This window comes from Pseudophryne corroboree (assembly GCF_028390025.1).
Source record: "Pseudophryne corroboree isolate aPseCor3 chromosome 3 unlocalized genomic scaffold, aPseCor3.hap2 SUPER_3_unloc_5, whole genome shotgun sequence".
NCBI classification, from domain to species: domain Eukaryota; kingdom Metazoa; phylum Chordata; class Amphibia; order Anura; family Myobatrachidae; genus Pseudophryne; species Pseudophryne corroboree.
This window is the reverse complement of record NW_026967541.1, coordinates 2,136,530-2,150,744: the sequence shown is the minus strand read 5'-3', so window position 1 is coordinate 2,150,744 and position 14,215 is coordinate 2,136,530. Positions and strand designations below refer to the sequence as shown.

The 14,215-nt window shown below is 45.1% G+C and overlaps 1 protein-coding gene across 1 annotated transcript in view; it reads right to left on the bottom strand.

Annotated features, from left to right (window-relative positions):
* Positions 1–14,215, bottom strand: part of LOC134984329 (oocyte zinc finger protein XlCOF22-like) — a 70,805-nt gene that overhangs the window by 21,579 nt on the left and 35,011 nt on the right. The window contains exons 4-5 of the mRNA XM_063949934.1: positions 13,746–13,843; positions 13,248–13,599 (exon numbers count right to left, since the gene is read on the bottom strand). Of these exons, the coding sequence (XP_063806004.1) occupies positions 13,248–13,599; positions 13,746–13,843 (450 nt within the window). The remainder of the gene's footprint in view (positions 1–13,247; positions 13,600–13,745; positions 13,844–14,215) is intronic.

The window sequence follows — 14,215 nt, the reverse complement described above, 5'->3', positions numbered from 1 at the left end:
AGATTTCTCTTTTATTACGGACGTGGGAACCATAGGCCAGTAGAAAGAGGTACACCAGCAAGAGTGATAGCGTGGGGTGGCTTGGGAGGCGTCCCTTGTTAATCTCGACATTAATGAGCAGTAGAGTCTGCTGTACATAACAGACCAGGAGGTCAAGGACCAGGAGGTTCAGGTACAGCAGACTAGAAGTAGAGAGCACAACCGAAGAGGGTTGGTGCGAGACCCATATAGGCCAATAAAGCTCAGGCTGAAGGAATTTGCAGCCGAAATTTTCAATTCCGTTGATCGTTCCGCACATAAGATTAGTTGCTTGTGTGCAGATACGATTGTACCGCATGTGATTGTGTGCATTGTTAACGTGATTTGTGTCATTTTTTTATTTTAAGGGAAGTAGCCTGATCACTCAGGGACATTCCAACGACTGATACTTGCTGGGGAGGGTAAGACACTCCCACACGCCCGAGCAAGTAGATGTTCTTAGGTGCCCTAGGTTGGGTACGGAACCTCTGGGAACTTTGGTCGCCGTATTGGCCAGCGTGGGCGGGAGTTAAGTGGGCGGACCTAGTTGCAAAACCCCCACCGCAGCCTTACACTGGACATCTTGGTTTTTGTAAGGGTTGCCGAAGACCCTGATTTGAAGTCAGAGGTAGTTAAAGCAGCACCTGCAGAGATGGGGGCCAGTTGTTCAGGTAAGGGGCGATCAACCGAGGTTCAGGTTGATTTGGTAAACCGACCAATCGGGTCGGCAAGGTATATCATGTGTGAGAAATATGGTCATCACACAGAGACATTGTGCAATGAATGGGAAAGGATGACTGTGCATGACGGGGACAAGTTTCCCCGGGTAGGTACTTTTAACCCAGAAGTGTTACAAAATTTAAAGAGAAGAGTTTGCCTGATTAAATCTTCAAAAAGGCGTATTAGACATTATGATTATTTAACATTGTGGCAACAGGAAGGTGAAATACAAAGGGGGTTGGCGCAAGCCGCTGGATCTAACCCTATCAGGAAACTGATAGCCACTGCACCCCCACCACCATACATACCTGGAGAGAAATTGGTTGCAGAGAATGGCACACAGGGTTATGTTAAATGTATAGAAGTTAAAGATAATGTAACCAAAGTAATTAATGCTAACACTAATCCGTGCAAGTTGTACCCTGTTTTGAACTTTCCCCAGGATTGTGACCAAGAGGATGAGCCCACAACAATATCAGCACTCTCCCTAGCAGCCACCATATCAGAAACAGCAGTAGGCACGAGCCAACCCGTAAGATTAGTATCAAAGGCCCCTAGCGGAGGGACAGGTGAGGTTGTATCGACTGGTAAGTACGGCACCACACACTATGCTGAAACCATTCCACCACATGTTGTAGAATCTACACAGAATGTTGTTATTGGACTTAATCCCATTAGGGTAATAGCAGTGCCAAATGGGAAAACTGACACTTCAGGAGCAACTCCTATCAGGAACATCGCCATGCACTGTCCCTTTTCCCGAACGGAACTAAGGTCAATGATGTCTGAATTCCCAGATCCTAGAAAAGACTTAGCTGCATGTCAAAAGTATATTAGAGAGCTAGGAAATTCTGCAGAGCCAAATAACAAAGATTGGAGGACAGTTTTGAGGGCATGTTTACCCCCCAATGTTGATTCGTTAAAGTTTATCGCTGATTGCAAGTTAGATGAGGAAGTACCACTAACAGACGAGTATAATCAGGATAATGTAAAGAGAATCAACTTACAGTTAGGAGTATATTTTCCTGCAGTAGTAAAGTGGAATAAAATCTTTACAATAAAACAAAAAGAAGGTGAATCCACACCAGAGTATTATCACCGGGCTCTGCAGGATATGGCTAGGTACACTGGTATAGATGACATTAAACTAATGTACACCCCAGGGAAGTAGCTGTTTCAGTATTAATGGACGGTCTAAAAGAGGTTTTAAGGAATAGAATACAAACCACTAGGCCTGATTGGAGAGGTATGTCAGTGGATGCATTGGGAGAGGCTGCTGCTGGGCATGATCGGAATATCATCAGACACAGGGAGTCACAGAGTGATAAATTAATGGCTGTGAGTATACAGGCCCTTACTACCAGGCCACCTCAGCCCAGAACTGTGACCCCTGTGGGTAAGTCAAGAGGTATAAAATGTTATAATTGCCACAGTGAGGGACACATGGCACGTGATTGTAAGACAAAACAAATACAAAATTCATATCAACCCCCTAGACAACGACCTGATACGAGACATTGGGATCAAGGACCGCAGGGGCGGAGCTATGAGCCACATGCAGGGGAAACAAAAAGGTATCCCCCAAGAAGAGACTGGCAAATCCCTGATAGTTCCCAACTACCCCCACCACAAGTAATTGCTGCCAGTGCGATTCAGGGAGGCCACCATACCCAATAGGGGTGTGGTCACACCTGTAGTCTGCAGCCAGTGAAATTAATTGCGAGTCTTGGAAGTGAACCCGAGGTCACAATTGATGTAGCTGGTAAATCATTAAATTTCCTTGTAGATACGGGGGCGCCAAGTCAGTGATAAATTCGACAGTGGGCATGAGAACCACTGGTAAAACAATTCCAGCCATGGGAGTAACGGGAGTAGTACAGCACTACCCTGTTAGCAAACCAGCAGAGATTACAATAGGGCCTTTGCATACCAAGCATTCCTTTTTGCTGGCTGCATCGGCACCGACTAATCTCCTGGGAAGAGATTTATTGTGTAAAATGGGGTGCCTCATTTATTGTACTCCTGAAGGTGTATTCTTAGACATACCTGAGAATCACGCTCAGGAAGTACGAGACATGCTAGACTCCCCATCAAAATTAATGTCACATACCGTTATGATAAATAGGAGTCCATCCCAAGTAGAAGAAATGACATCCCAAATACCAGAGTCACTTTGGACTAAAGATGGACAAGACACTGGATTAATGGCAAACGTAGCTCCAGTAGTTGTGCAAGTAAAAGATGGTAGGATAGCTCCAAAAATCCCACAATACCCTCTGAAGCCAGAGGTGGAGTTAGGAGTATACCCCGTAATAGAGCGCTTGCTACAACAGGGCATTCTGGTAAGAACATCCAGCACTGCCAATAGTCCCATCTTCCCTGTGAAAAAGAGTGGGGGGAGGGGTTACAGGCTAGTGCAGGATCTAAGGGGGATTAACAAAATAGTTGAGAGTCAGTTCCCCGTAGTACCAAATCCAGCTGTCATCCTTATGCAAATCCCTCCCACTGCGAAATTTTTCACTGTAATTGACCTCTGCTCCGCCTTCTTCTCGGTACCTCTGCACCCTGACAGCCAATATTTGTTTGCATTCACATACAGAGGAGTCCAATACACATGGACTCGATTACCACAAGGTTTCATAGACAGTCCAAGTATATTTTCCCAGGCTTTGCATGATTGTTTACAGTCTTTCCAACCAGAGAGTGAATCAATATTGATACAGTATGTGGATGATTTACTACTGTGTTCAGATTCACTGGAAGCGTCCCTGAAGGATACGAAACAGCTCCTGTTTCATCTTTCAGACACAGGACATAAGGTTTCCAAAGACAAGTTACAATTATGCCAAACTAAGGTAAAATATTTGGGACACTGTCTAACACAAGGACTGAGACACCTGACCGCTGATAGACTTCAAGCAATTAGAGACATGACTCTGCCACAAACCCAGCAACAGATCAGAACGTTTTTAGGAATGTGTGGTTATTGCCGTAACTGGATCCCAGGTTTTTCCATTTTAGCATTACCTTTGCAGGAGATGGTCTCATCAAACAAACCTGATCGGATTTCGCATACAAACGAATCTGAGATGGCATTTGAGAGACTTAAACAGTGCCTAACGCAGGCACCAGCATTAGGTATGCCAGACTATGGGAAACCCTTTGAGCTGTACGGAACAGAAAGTGCTGGTTGCGCGGCAGGCGTCCTAACCCAAAAGCACGGTGATGCCAGCAGGCCGGTAGCATACTACAGCGCTCAGCTAGATACGGTAGCGCGATCCCTCCCCACATGCTTGCGAAGTGTTGCTGCGATAGCATTGCTAGTAATGAAAAGCGAAGATGTAGTGCTAGGACACAACCTCACAATCCATACACCGCATGCAGTGTCAGCCTTGCTAAATTTGGCTCAAACTAGACACGTCTCATCAGCGCGGTTTACTAGATGGGAATTGGCATTAATGGCCCCCGTAAACATCACCATAAAGAGATGCAGCGCATTAAATCCTGCAACGTATCTCCCAGGTGTGCCTGGACAGGCACAAAGGGTGGAAGATGAGAGTAATAGTGAAGGAGGATTTAATACAGGGGATGACACGCATGATTGTATGGAATATTTGACCCAAAATTTCACGGCAAGGCCTGACATCAGTGACAACCCACTGGAAGATGTTGATTTTACTTTCTACACTGACGGTAGTTGTCACAGACAGACGGACCCGGGAGACTTGTGTACTGGATACGCAGTCGTAGATGACCAAGGCACCATAGAAGCAGAACCGCTAGGCCAACCTCACTCAGCCCAGGTTGCTGAACTGGTTGCCCTAACCAGAGCATGTGAATTGGCTAAGGGCAAGTCAGCCAATATCTACACCGATTCTAGATACGCCTTCGGGGCAGTCCATGATTTCGGAGCCCTATGGCGCCTCAGAAATTTCATGACGGCAGCTGGTACACCGGTAGCGCATGCAGCCCACATCAAAAGGCTTCTAACAGCGATACAGGAACCCGACAGAGTGGCTGTTATCAAGTGTAAAGCACATACATATAGCCAGGACCCAGTATCACTTGGTAACAGCCGAGCAGACGAAGCTGCTAAGTTAGCAGCTGGTACCCCCAGACAGACAGATACCACACAACTGATGGTATTTAATACTGTCAACACACAGAAATTGTGTGAAATGCAAAATTTGTGTTCCACACAGGAAAAGGCAGTTTGGAGGGCAAAAGGATATGGCCAAGAGTCCTCAGGACTCTGGATGGATGCACATGGTAAACCAGTGGCACCCAGAGCATACCTTCCAAGTCTAGCGGAAGCAGCACATGGGCTGACTCATCTAGGCAAGGAAGGTATGTGCAAGTTGGTAAGAGCATATTGGTGCGCCCCAGGATTTTCATCCCATGCGGGAAAGAGAGCAATGTCATGCCTCACCTGCTTGAGGAAGAATATCGGAAAGGCAATACCAACAGAACTATCTCATATCCCCCCTACAGGCGGCCCTTTTCAGGTAATACAAATTGATTTCATACAATTACCCCCTTGTCGAAATTTAAAGTATGTACTAGTTTGTATAGATGTGTTTTCAAATTGGGTCGAAGCATTTCCTGCGGCCACAAATACCGCTATGTTTACTGCTAAGAAAATTGTGCAGGAATTTGTGTGTAGATACGGTATCCCTAGAATAATTGAAAGTGATAGGGGTACCCATTTTACAGGTGATGTCTTTCAAGGAATGTGTAAGTTGATGGGAATTGATAGCAAGCTGCACACTCCGTACCGCCCCCAGGCGAGTGCGAAGGTAGAAAGAGTGAACAGCACTATTAAAAATAAACTGAGCAAAGTTATGGCAGAAACAGGATTGACATGGCCAGAAGCTTTACCCATTGTACTATACAGCATCAGAACCACTCCCAGGTCCCCTCTTAATCTGTCCCCCTTTGAAATTCTGTTTGGTCGACAACCGCATGTTATGATTAACCCTCAGGATGATTTGAAGTGTAACAATGAAGTGACTGTAAAATACCTGGTTAACATGAGTAAACAGCTAAGGAATCAAAATGATAATTTGAAGTTAGTGATTCCTGATTTACCAGATAGTAATTGTCATGACATTGAACCTGGGGATTATATAATGATATGGAATTTTCTACGCTCAGGTAGCCTTATTGACAGATGGGAAGGACCATACCAGGTCTTATTGACTAGCACTACAGCATTGAAGGTTGCTGAGAGAGAGACTTGGGTTCATTCGTCCCACTGTAAGAAGGTCGCTGATCCAGAGAAGTCCCGTGATAAGGAACAGACGGTAGAAGTTGTATCACTGGAGTGTCTGTTCCAGGAGGACTGAGGCGGCACCTGAGCATTGAAGATCACAAGATCAAAAGCAGTTGTCGATCCCCTGTTCCCTTTTATTGTTTTTCTCCAACTTCCCATCCCATCTCCCTCAATTATTTCTTTCCCCCTTCTCATTCTTCTCCGTTTACCTCCTATAAGATGGACTTGCCCCAAGAGACTGTGATCCGGATTTTCCTGTTGACCATGATGTTGACCAGAGCAGCCTGTTCCGGCGAGAGTACCATGGAGGTCGAGAGAGGTTCTGGAATGGGTTCTGATGATAAAGATGGAGGCGTAGTTTTCCAAGAACAACTTAACCAACAAGTAAAGGCGAGTATCAGAAAACGATCCGATAGCATTGACAATAGAAGGAATTGTGAAGGATTGTTAGCTGAAGAAAACTGTATCTGTAGGCTCTGTGACAACGTAGTTGAGGATGGGTGCATTAAGAAATGCCAATCCAGTTTTAATATCCATATGGACCGGCATCCATTGAGTGACTATCACTCCTTAGTGGGTAGTGTGTTAAATAAAACAGATTGTTGGGTATGCTCTCAAGTACCTCAAGGTCATAGCAAATCAGGGCTAGTACCATTTCCTTTAACGGTAGGGGAGGTACTTGAGCTAAAGGGTGGGAGACCGGTGGCCAGAGGTTTAATATCTCCAGCCCTCCTAGTTTGAAGCTCCACCAATATCATGTGGATAAGTCCCTAATATGTTTTAACATTACCAACCCCCGAAAACCAGGAAATTGGGAAGTGTCATGGAGTAACCAAACCATGACCTTTTCATATAGAGCAGATAGAATGCCTACAGATACAGAGCTTATACGCCACATAGCCAGTAGAGGAAAATCTTTCCGGTATAGGTATACCCTAGGAAGTAGGATTACGAGAGTTGGAGAGGTATCACCAGGAAACTGCGCACATATCGTACAAACTGATACGTGTACTAAACAGATGGGAGAATTAGGGTTAGGAGATTTCACATGGAAGATGTGTAATATGGTTATGTCCTACTCCGTCCCATATGTTCTCCCCGATGATGCATATTTCATATGCGGGAGGAAGGCGTATAAGTGGCTTGCCCCAAACTCTGAAGGATTGTGTTATATTGGAAAAGTACTGCCTGAAGTAATGACTGTATCACATGCCAAAATGAAAGATATACACCGTGGTGCCCAAGCTCCTTATACTCATACTCATTACGAGCACGTAGTTAAAAGGCAACTGACAGAAAGGACAGAGCATTTGGCCTCTGACATGATCCATGAATCCACCGGGATTCAGGTTCTACTCGCGTTAGACTTCACTCGCACCACTCGAGGAGTGATGAACTATAGATACATATCTGCGCTTGCAAATTTGTTAGACAATATCACGGAAATGTATGATGATACGTTTAGGTATACTGGAAGAGAACTTCAAGCTTATAAAACAGAACTAGTCCAGCATAGAATGGTTCTCAATTACCTCACAGCAGTGACAGGCGGATATTGTGTCACACTGGCAACGCAGTACGGCGTGAAATGTTGCACATATATTACAAATAGTACCGAGGACCCGGTCGAGGTCATAGACCAAAAGATGGACGATATTCTCCAATTGAAGTGGGAATTTCGCAGAAGACACAATCTCACTCTTGCTGCTGTAGGTAATGAGCTGACTGGTTGGGTGTCATGGTTGAACCCGCAAAATTGGTTCTCTGGTTTAGGAGAATGGGCTCAAGGAGTCATAATGGATGTTGGGAAGTTTCTTCTATGTATCTTAGGTGTTGTCATATCAATTGGCTTGATATTTAGATGCGGTCAGGCTTTAATGAAGTGCAAACGTCGTACCAGGGTAATGAGTCTGAGGAGAGGGGAAACTGTAATTCCAATGGATTTGATTTATGACCCAACTGTAGAAACAATGATGTGATGAAAATGCGATTATACGGTCCGTTTCTTTCACCTGTTTTTCCGTTTTCCTCCAAGATAAAAAGACCCACTCGGACGAGGAATTTGATGATCCTCTATACAGACAACTGATGGATTAAAGAAGAAGTTTTGACAACCTTATACACAGATATTTGATGAACTGTGCCATAGACCCCCAGTTTCCCTAGAAATTTTAAAATTACGCTAGCCCAACACTTTTTGTAAGTCTATGGACATTGACAAAGCTTTTTTGCTCGCACCTTATGGGCAAAAGCACAAAGAAGACTGCAATCAACTGACACCGAACAAGACTTCAACCGACAAATGTACATTAACCTGACATAGAATACCACTGCATTTACCATAAGTGTTCTTTATCTTCATCTCTACAACCCTCAGGTAATGACACACATAGTCGATAGGGAATACAGGCACAGATATCAGCAATCACATATTCCCCCATTCATGTATCATCAACTAAAATGTGCTCCCCCATTTTGTTGCAACCACAGCCGAAAAGAGCTCGGTAAAGTTTGACAGCCCATCCACAGACCCTTAATACGGGATAAGAAGGAATTCAAATGTATACTTCGCAATACCTCGAAGCTTGATGTACAACACGTACGGCACGATGATACATGACCCCCCAAACATGGATTCATACACACATGCTTCTGCTATCTCACTAGGTCATACCCTTTTCTCACCTTCCTCTCTCCTCCCTTACCCAACCATGGAAATGTATTAACCCCTGACATATATTTTTCTCTTTTTGAAATGTTTTAGAAGGTGGCAGTTATTGTTGACTGCCAAAGGGTGGACTGTCAAAGTCAGAAAAATATCACTATGCACACTGCCATATTTGCACCTCATACATGTCCGCGTTGCGCATGCGTGCGCTCTCCCGTGCGTGCGCATACCCGCTGTTACGTGCACCCGCAGGTGCACGGTATGCGTATTTACGGTAGAGTTTATGTGTTCGCAGCGTGCGACTCAATCGTTACATATTTTCACTATATAATGTATTTTGTAGATCATGGTCCCTTTGATAGATTCTGAAAGTTTAGTTAATGTAGCATGTTCCTGGACAAAGAGATCCCTCTTTGTTTGATACGAAGGGTCCAACACGGGTCATACAGTGGTGTTTAGTATCCATCGGAAGAGTATTTAATTAGCAATATTCCGGTGTTGGTTTGAAGCGGATAAATCGCTTGTGCGAATAGTTATGGACATAAGAAGTTTATATCCATTTACTATTTATTTGCACTTACTTATCCATGCGGCGGAAAACCTAGTTTCCCACCCACCTGAGCAGTTGGAAGTAGACACAGCCCACCTGTATGAATCAACCTATGACCTTTTGTTATAATGCAAAGACGAATTCCTGTGTCCAATGAACAATGAGATTGTAGGGACCATTGAATTGTATTGTGTGTGGGGCATAAATAGACAAGCCGATGGTATCCAGCTCACTCTCTTCAACGGTTCTCATTGCTGATAATCGGGAGCTGGATATCCAGAGGCGCATGCGATCGTTTCCCTTTGTGCGTAAGTTTTCTCCGCAATCATATTGTCTTTATTGTTATTGTGAGCCATATCTCTCTCTCTCTCTCTCTCTTCTCCTCTTTCTCCTTCATTTTCCCTTAAACGTAATTGTATTGTATTTCCTGTGTAGTTATCTGGTTAGTTAGTCTAAGTTATATTGTAGTGTGTGACTTGTACTGTATTACTCTTTTTGCAAGTAATAACATTCATATAAGGCGTTAGACCCTAAAGCACGGTATCTGTGTATTTCTTATAGTGTTAAGTATTCTCAGAGCGTCGGTGACGCTCGAACAGCTTTTGAGTTAATAAGGTTATACTGTGTTGCATTTACACCCTTTCACTACACTAAGGTTTTACTGCATAATACATTGTTGATGGTTTAGATATAAAGGTTTAACATTGTGAGCGTCTGCGCCGCTGGTGATCTCCTCGTGGTCCCGAGCGTCCGCTACGATATAGCGAACCAGTACGTTAGTCGGCAGCCAATAGCGTGCCTGCCTGTGATCTCTTGGCTGTGAGCGAACGTGACGCTTGAGCGTCTCGACTACGGATAAGCGATTGTTACGCAACGTGCGTACCCTTACGGTACTTCATAAGTAAATAGCGTACCGTGTTCTTAGACCTCATAAAGGGTTTTATATAAGATAAATATTTAGCTTTATCAATATATATATATATACACCATACATATAAGCGGATTGTCCGCAACCATCGGGTCCCTAGTGACATTAATGTGTTCTGAATGTGTATGTCCATGTACTGAATGCCCCAGTTGTGGATCTAACCAGGAAACCTTATGGTCGACATAAAACATAGTAATCGTCGACAGCAGGGAGTAGTACCAGGCAAAATAACATTCTTGCGACCCCAAGGGGTCCAAGGGAAATATACATATATAATTTTAATATCACACCCCCACAATACTACCATGTCTGTGCTCGAGCTACAGGCCCATGAAACCGTACCATACATATACATATAAATATATATACAGGTATAAGGCAGTTACAGCATGTTAATTTACACCCAGTATTGACAGTTGGTGCCGACAGGGTCACCCACATACTACTGTGTCTCCCATAGCGTGTTTACTCTTTGAAAGAATACCACTACCGACCTGCTGACACTTCATTTACTCAATCAAGTACCACAGGAGTCGGCAATGCCGACAGAGATATTCCCATAACCGTTTGCGACAGAGCCCTCACACATGTCGACACATGTGTACTAAAAGCTATAGTGGGTATCTGACAGGGAAAACACAGACACTTATACACAACACACTGACTACACGGCCATGATCTAACATAGTGCTATACTTGTATATTGCACTAATCACTGTGCCCCACTTCCTTTACACTGCTATGTACACAGAGCTTTTGGCAGGGACTGTTGGAGAGAATGGCGATGTATCGTGCTGTGAGGGCTAAGCCACGCCCCCGTCTCGGCGCGCTTCAGCCCCGCTGTTATTTTAACGGTTCATGCTGGCGGGGGTTCGTATACAGTGTCCGTGCACTGCATACATGTCATGCCAGGCATAAAGGGAGGAGCCAGTTCACACCCATTCAAAGTCTTATAGTGTGCCCATGTCTCCTGCGGATCCCGTCTATACCCCATGGTCCTTACGGAGTCCCCAGCATCCTCTAGGACGTATGAGAAATCCTGGGAAAACCCAGAGAAAAAATTCCAGATCCCTAAAAGAATTCTCATTGCTTTCCCTTTCCCTGAAGAGAATAGGAAGAAGTGGGAAAATCCACCTATAGTAGATGCTTCTGTATCTAGGCTGTCTAAAAAGGTGGTTTTACCTGTCCCTGGTTCAACCGCCATAAAGGAGCCGGCTGACCGCAAGATTAAGACTACGCTCAAATCACTATACACTGCTACAGGCGTGGCTTTAAGGCCCACTATTGCTTGTGCATGGATTTCTAAAGCCATAGTAAAGTGGTCAGGCACCTTACTAGAGGACTTAGATACTATGGATAGGAGTGACATTGACTTGTTTTTACGTCACATACAGGATTCTGCATGTTTCATGGTGGAGGCCATGAAGGACATTGGCCTGCTTCTTCCATGGCTGTCTCGGCACGCAGAGGACTCTGGCTACGCCAATGGACTGCGGATGCAGTATCAAAGAAAAGTGTGGAGAACTTGCCATTCACAGGTCAGGCACTATTTGGGGATGCATTGGATTCGTGGATTTCCATGGCGACTGCGGGTAAGACATTTCTTCCCACCGCAGCAGCCCAAGCTAGGAAATCTTATCCTACACCTACACTGCAGTCCTTTTGGACCGCAACATTTAAAAAATCCAAACCCCCTCCCACCTTCTTTACAGGAGGTCGGGGAAGATCAAAAAAACCTGCACCAACAGGTTCCCAGGGACAGAATCCAGGTTCTGCTTCCTCCAAATATTCAGCATGATGGTGGACCTCTCAGCCTGGAGATCAGGCAGGTGGGAGCGAGACTAAAAGATTTCAGTCACGTCTGGGTGTCATCATGCTTGCATAGAGGGACAACAGCAGCACTGTGCCCGCTGCCTTAATGCCGCCATCTGAACCGGTTTAGCACTCACCACTCAATTAGGGGTGGCGGCATGCTGTGGGGAAGAGTGCACACCGCTGTGGGTGAGCGAAGCAACCCCCTTGAGGAGCTATGTCCTGTCAGACGGGATCTGGACCATTAACCCTTCAAGAGGTTGGTACCGGTCCCCCCCCTAAGTCTCACGACGCAGGCAGACTGGTGCCAACCCGTCCTTCCTGAAAACAAAAACTAAAATACATTCTGAAAAAAACTCTCTGGCGCTCCAGAGAATGCACCCGGCTCCTTGGGCACGTTTTTCTAAATGTAGTCTGGTAGGAGGGGCATAGAGGGGAGGAGCCAGCACACACTAATGATTTCTTAAAGTGCTAGGCTCCAATAGACCCAATCTATACCCCATAGTACTAAGACCATCCCAGTATCCCCAGCCTAAAATAATAGGGGCTGATGGCTCCCAATGTATGAGATACACCAGAGAGTGTGGGGAGGAGACTGGTCAGATCTCTGGGCTGGTAACACACAGTGACATGATGTGAGGGGGAGAGCAGGAGTATATTAGGGGCTGATGGATCCTGATGTATGAGATACACCAGAGAGTGTGGGGAGGAGACTGGTCAGATCTCTGGGCTGGTAACACACAGTGACATGTTGTGAGGGGAGAGCAGGAGTATATTAGGGGCTGATGGCTCCTGATGTATGAGATACACCAGATAGTGTGGGGAAGAGACTGGTCAGATCTCTGGGCTGCTAACAGAAAGTGACATGATGTGAGGGGAGAGCAGGAGTATAATAGAGGCTGATGGCTCCTGATGTATGATATACACCAGAGAGTGTGGGGCGGAGACTGGTCAGATCTCTGGGCTGGTAACACACAGTGACATGATGTGAGGGGGAGAGCAGGAGTATAATAGAGGTGATGGCTCCTGATGTATGAGATACACCAGAGAGTGTGGGGAGGAGACTGGTCAGATCTCTGGGCTGGTAACACACAGTGACATGATGTGAGGGGGAGAGCAGGAGTATAATAGAGGTGATGGCTCATGACTTCCCCTCTGGGAAAATAAATATTCCTCATTGGTTTGTACTGACAAAGGAGGGTGTAGGATAAGAGATTGCTGTAGTGACCGAGCAAGGAGAATATGTGACTCTTTTCTGTAATAAATGTTTATTACTCACCTGTGCTGATATCTGTAGGGATCTCCTCCTCCTTACACTGCTGATCACCCCTCACATACGTCTCTTCTTCTCCCTCTATATCTTCTGACTTCATATCAGTCACATACGTCTCTTCTTCTCCCTCTATATCTTCTACCTTTATATCAGTTACATACGTCTCTTCTTCTCCCTCTATATCTTCTGCCTTTATATCAGTCACATACGTCTCTTCTTCTCCCTCTATATCTTCTGCCTTTATATCAGTCACATACATCTCTTCTTCTCCCTCTATATCTTCTGCCTTTATATCAGTCACATACGTCTCCTCTTCTCCCTCTATATCATCTGTTTTAATATCAGACAGACGTTCTACCTAAAAAAAAACAAAAACAAAACACAACACTATAATGACATTTGGAGAAAACAGTATAATATCAGTGTATAAAACACACAGCTTCTCTACACAACATATAGTGACAGTCACTTTGGTATATTGGTGAGACCCTAAATCCCACCTACCTGATCCTCCTGTGGGGTCCTGTGATACTCCTCTGTACAATCCTGGGAATACAGAGGACGGGGACAACTCTCTGGGGTATCTCTGTTACTGGGCCCATCTGTAGGAGACACACAGTGACTGAGTACAGAGTATATAATAAGATTTTACTCACCGGTAAATCTATTTCTCATAGTCCGTAGTGGATGCTGGGACTCCGTAAGGACCATGGGGAATAGCGGCTCCGCAGGAGACTGGGCACAACTAAAGAAAGCTTTAGGACTACCTGGTGTGCACTGGCTCCTCCCTCTATGACACTCCTCCAGACCTCAGTTAGGATACTGTGCCCGGAAGAGCTGACACAATAAGGAAAGGATTTTGAATCCCGGGTAAGACTCATACCAGCCACACCAATCACACCGTACAACTCGTGATACTATACCCAGTTAACAGTATGAAATACAACGGAGCCTCTCAACAGATGGCTCTCAAC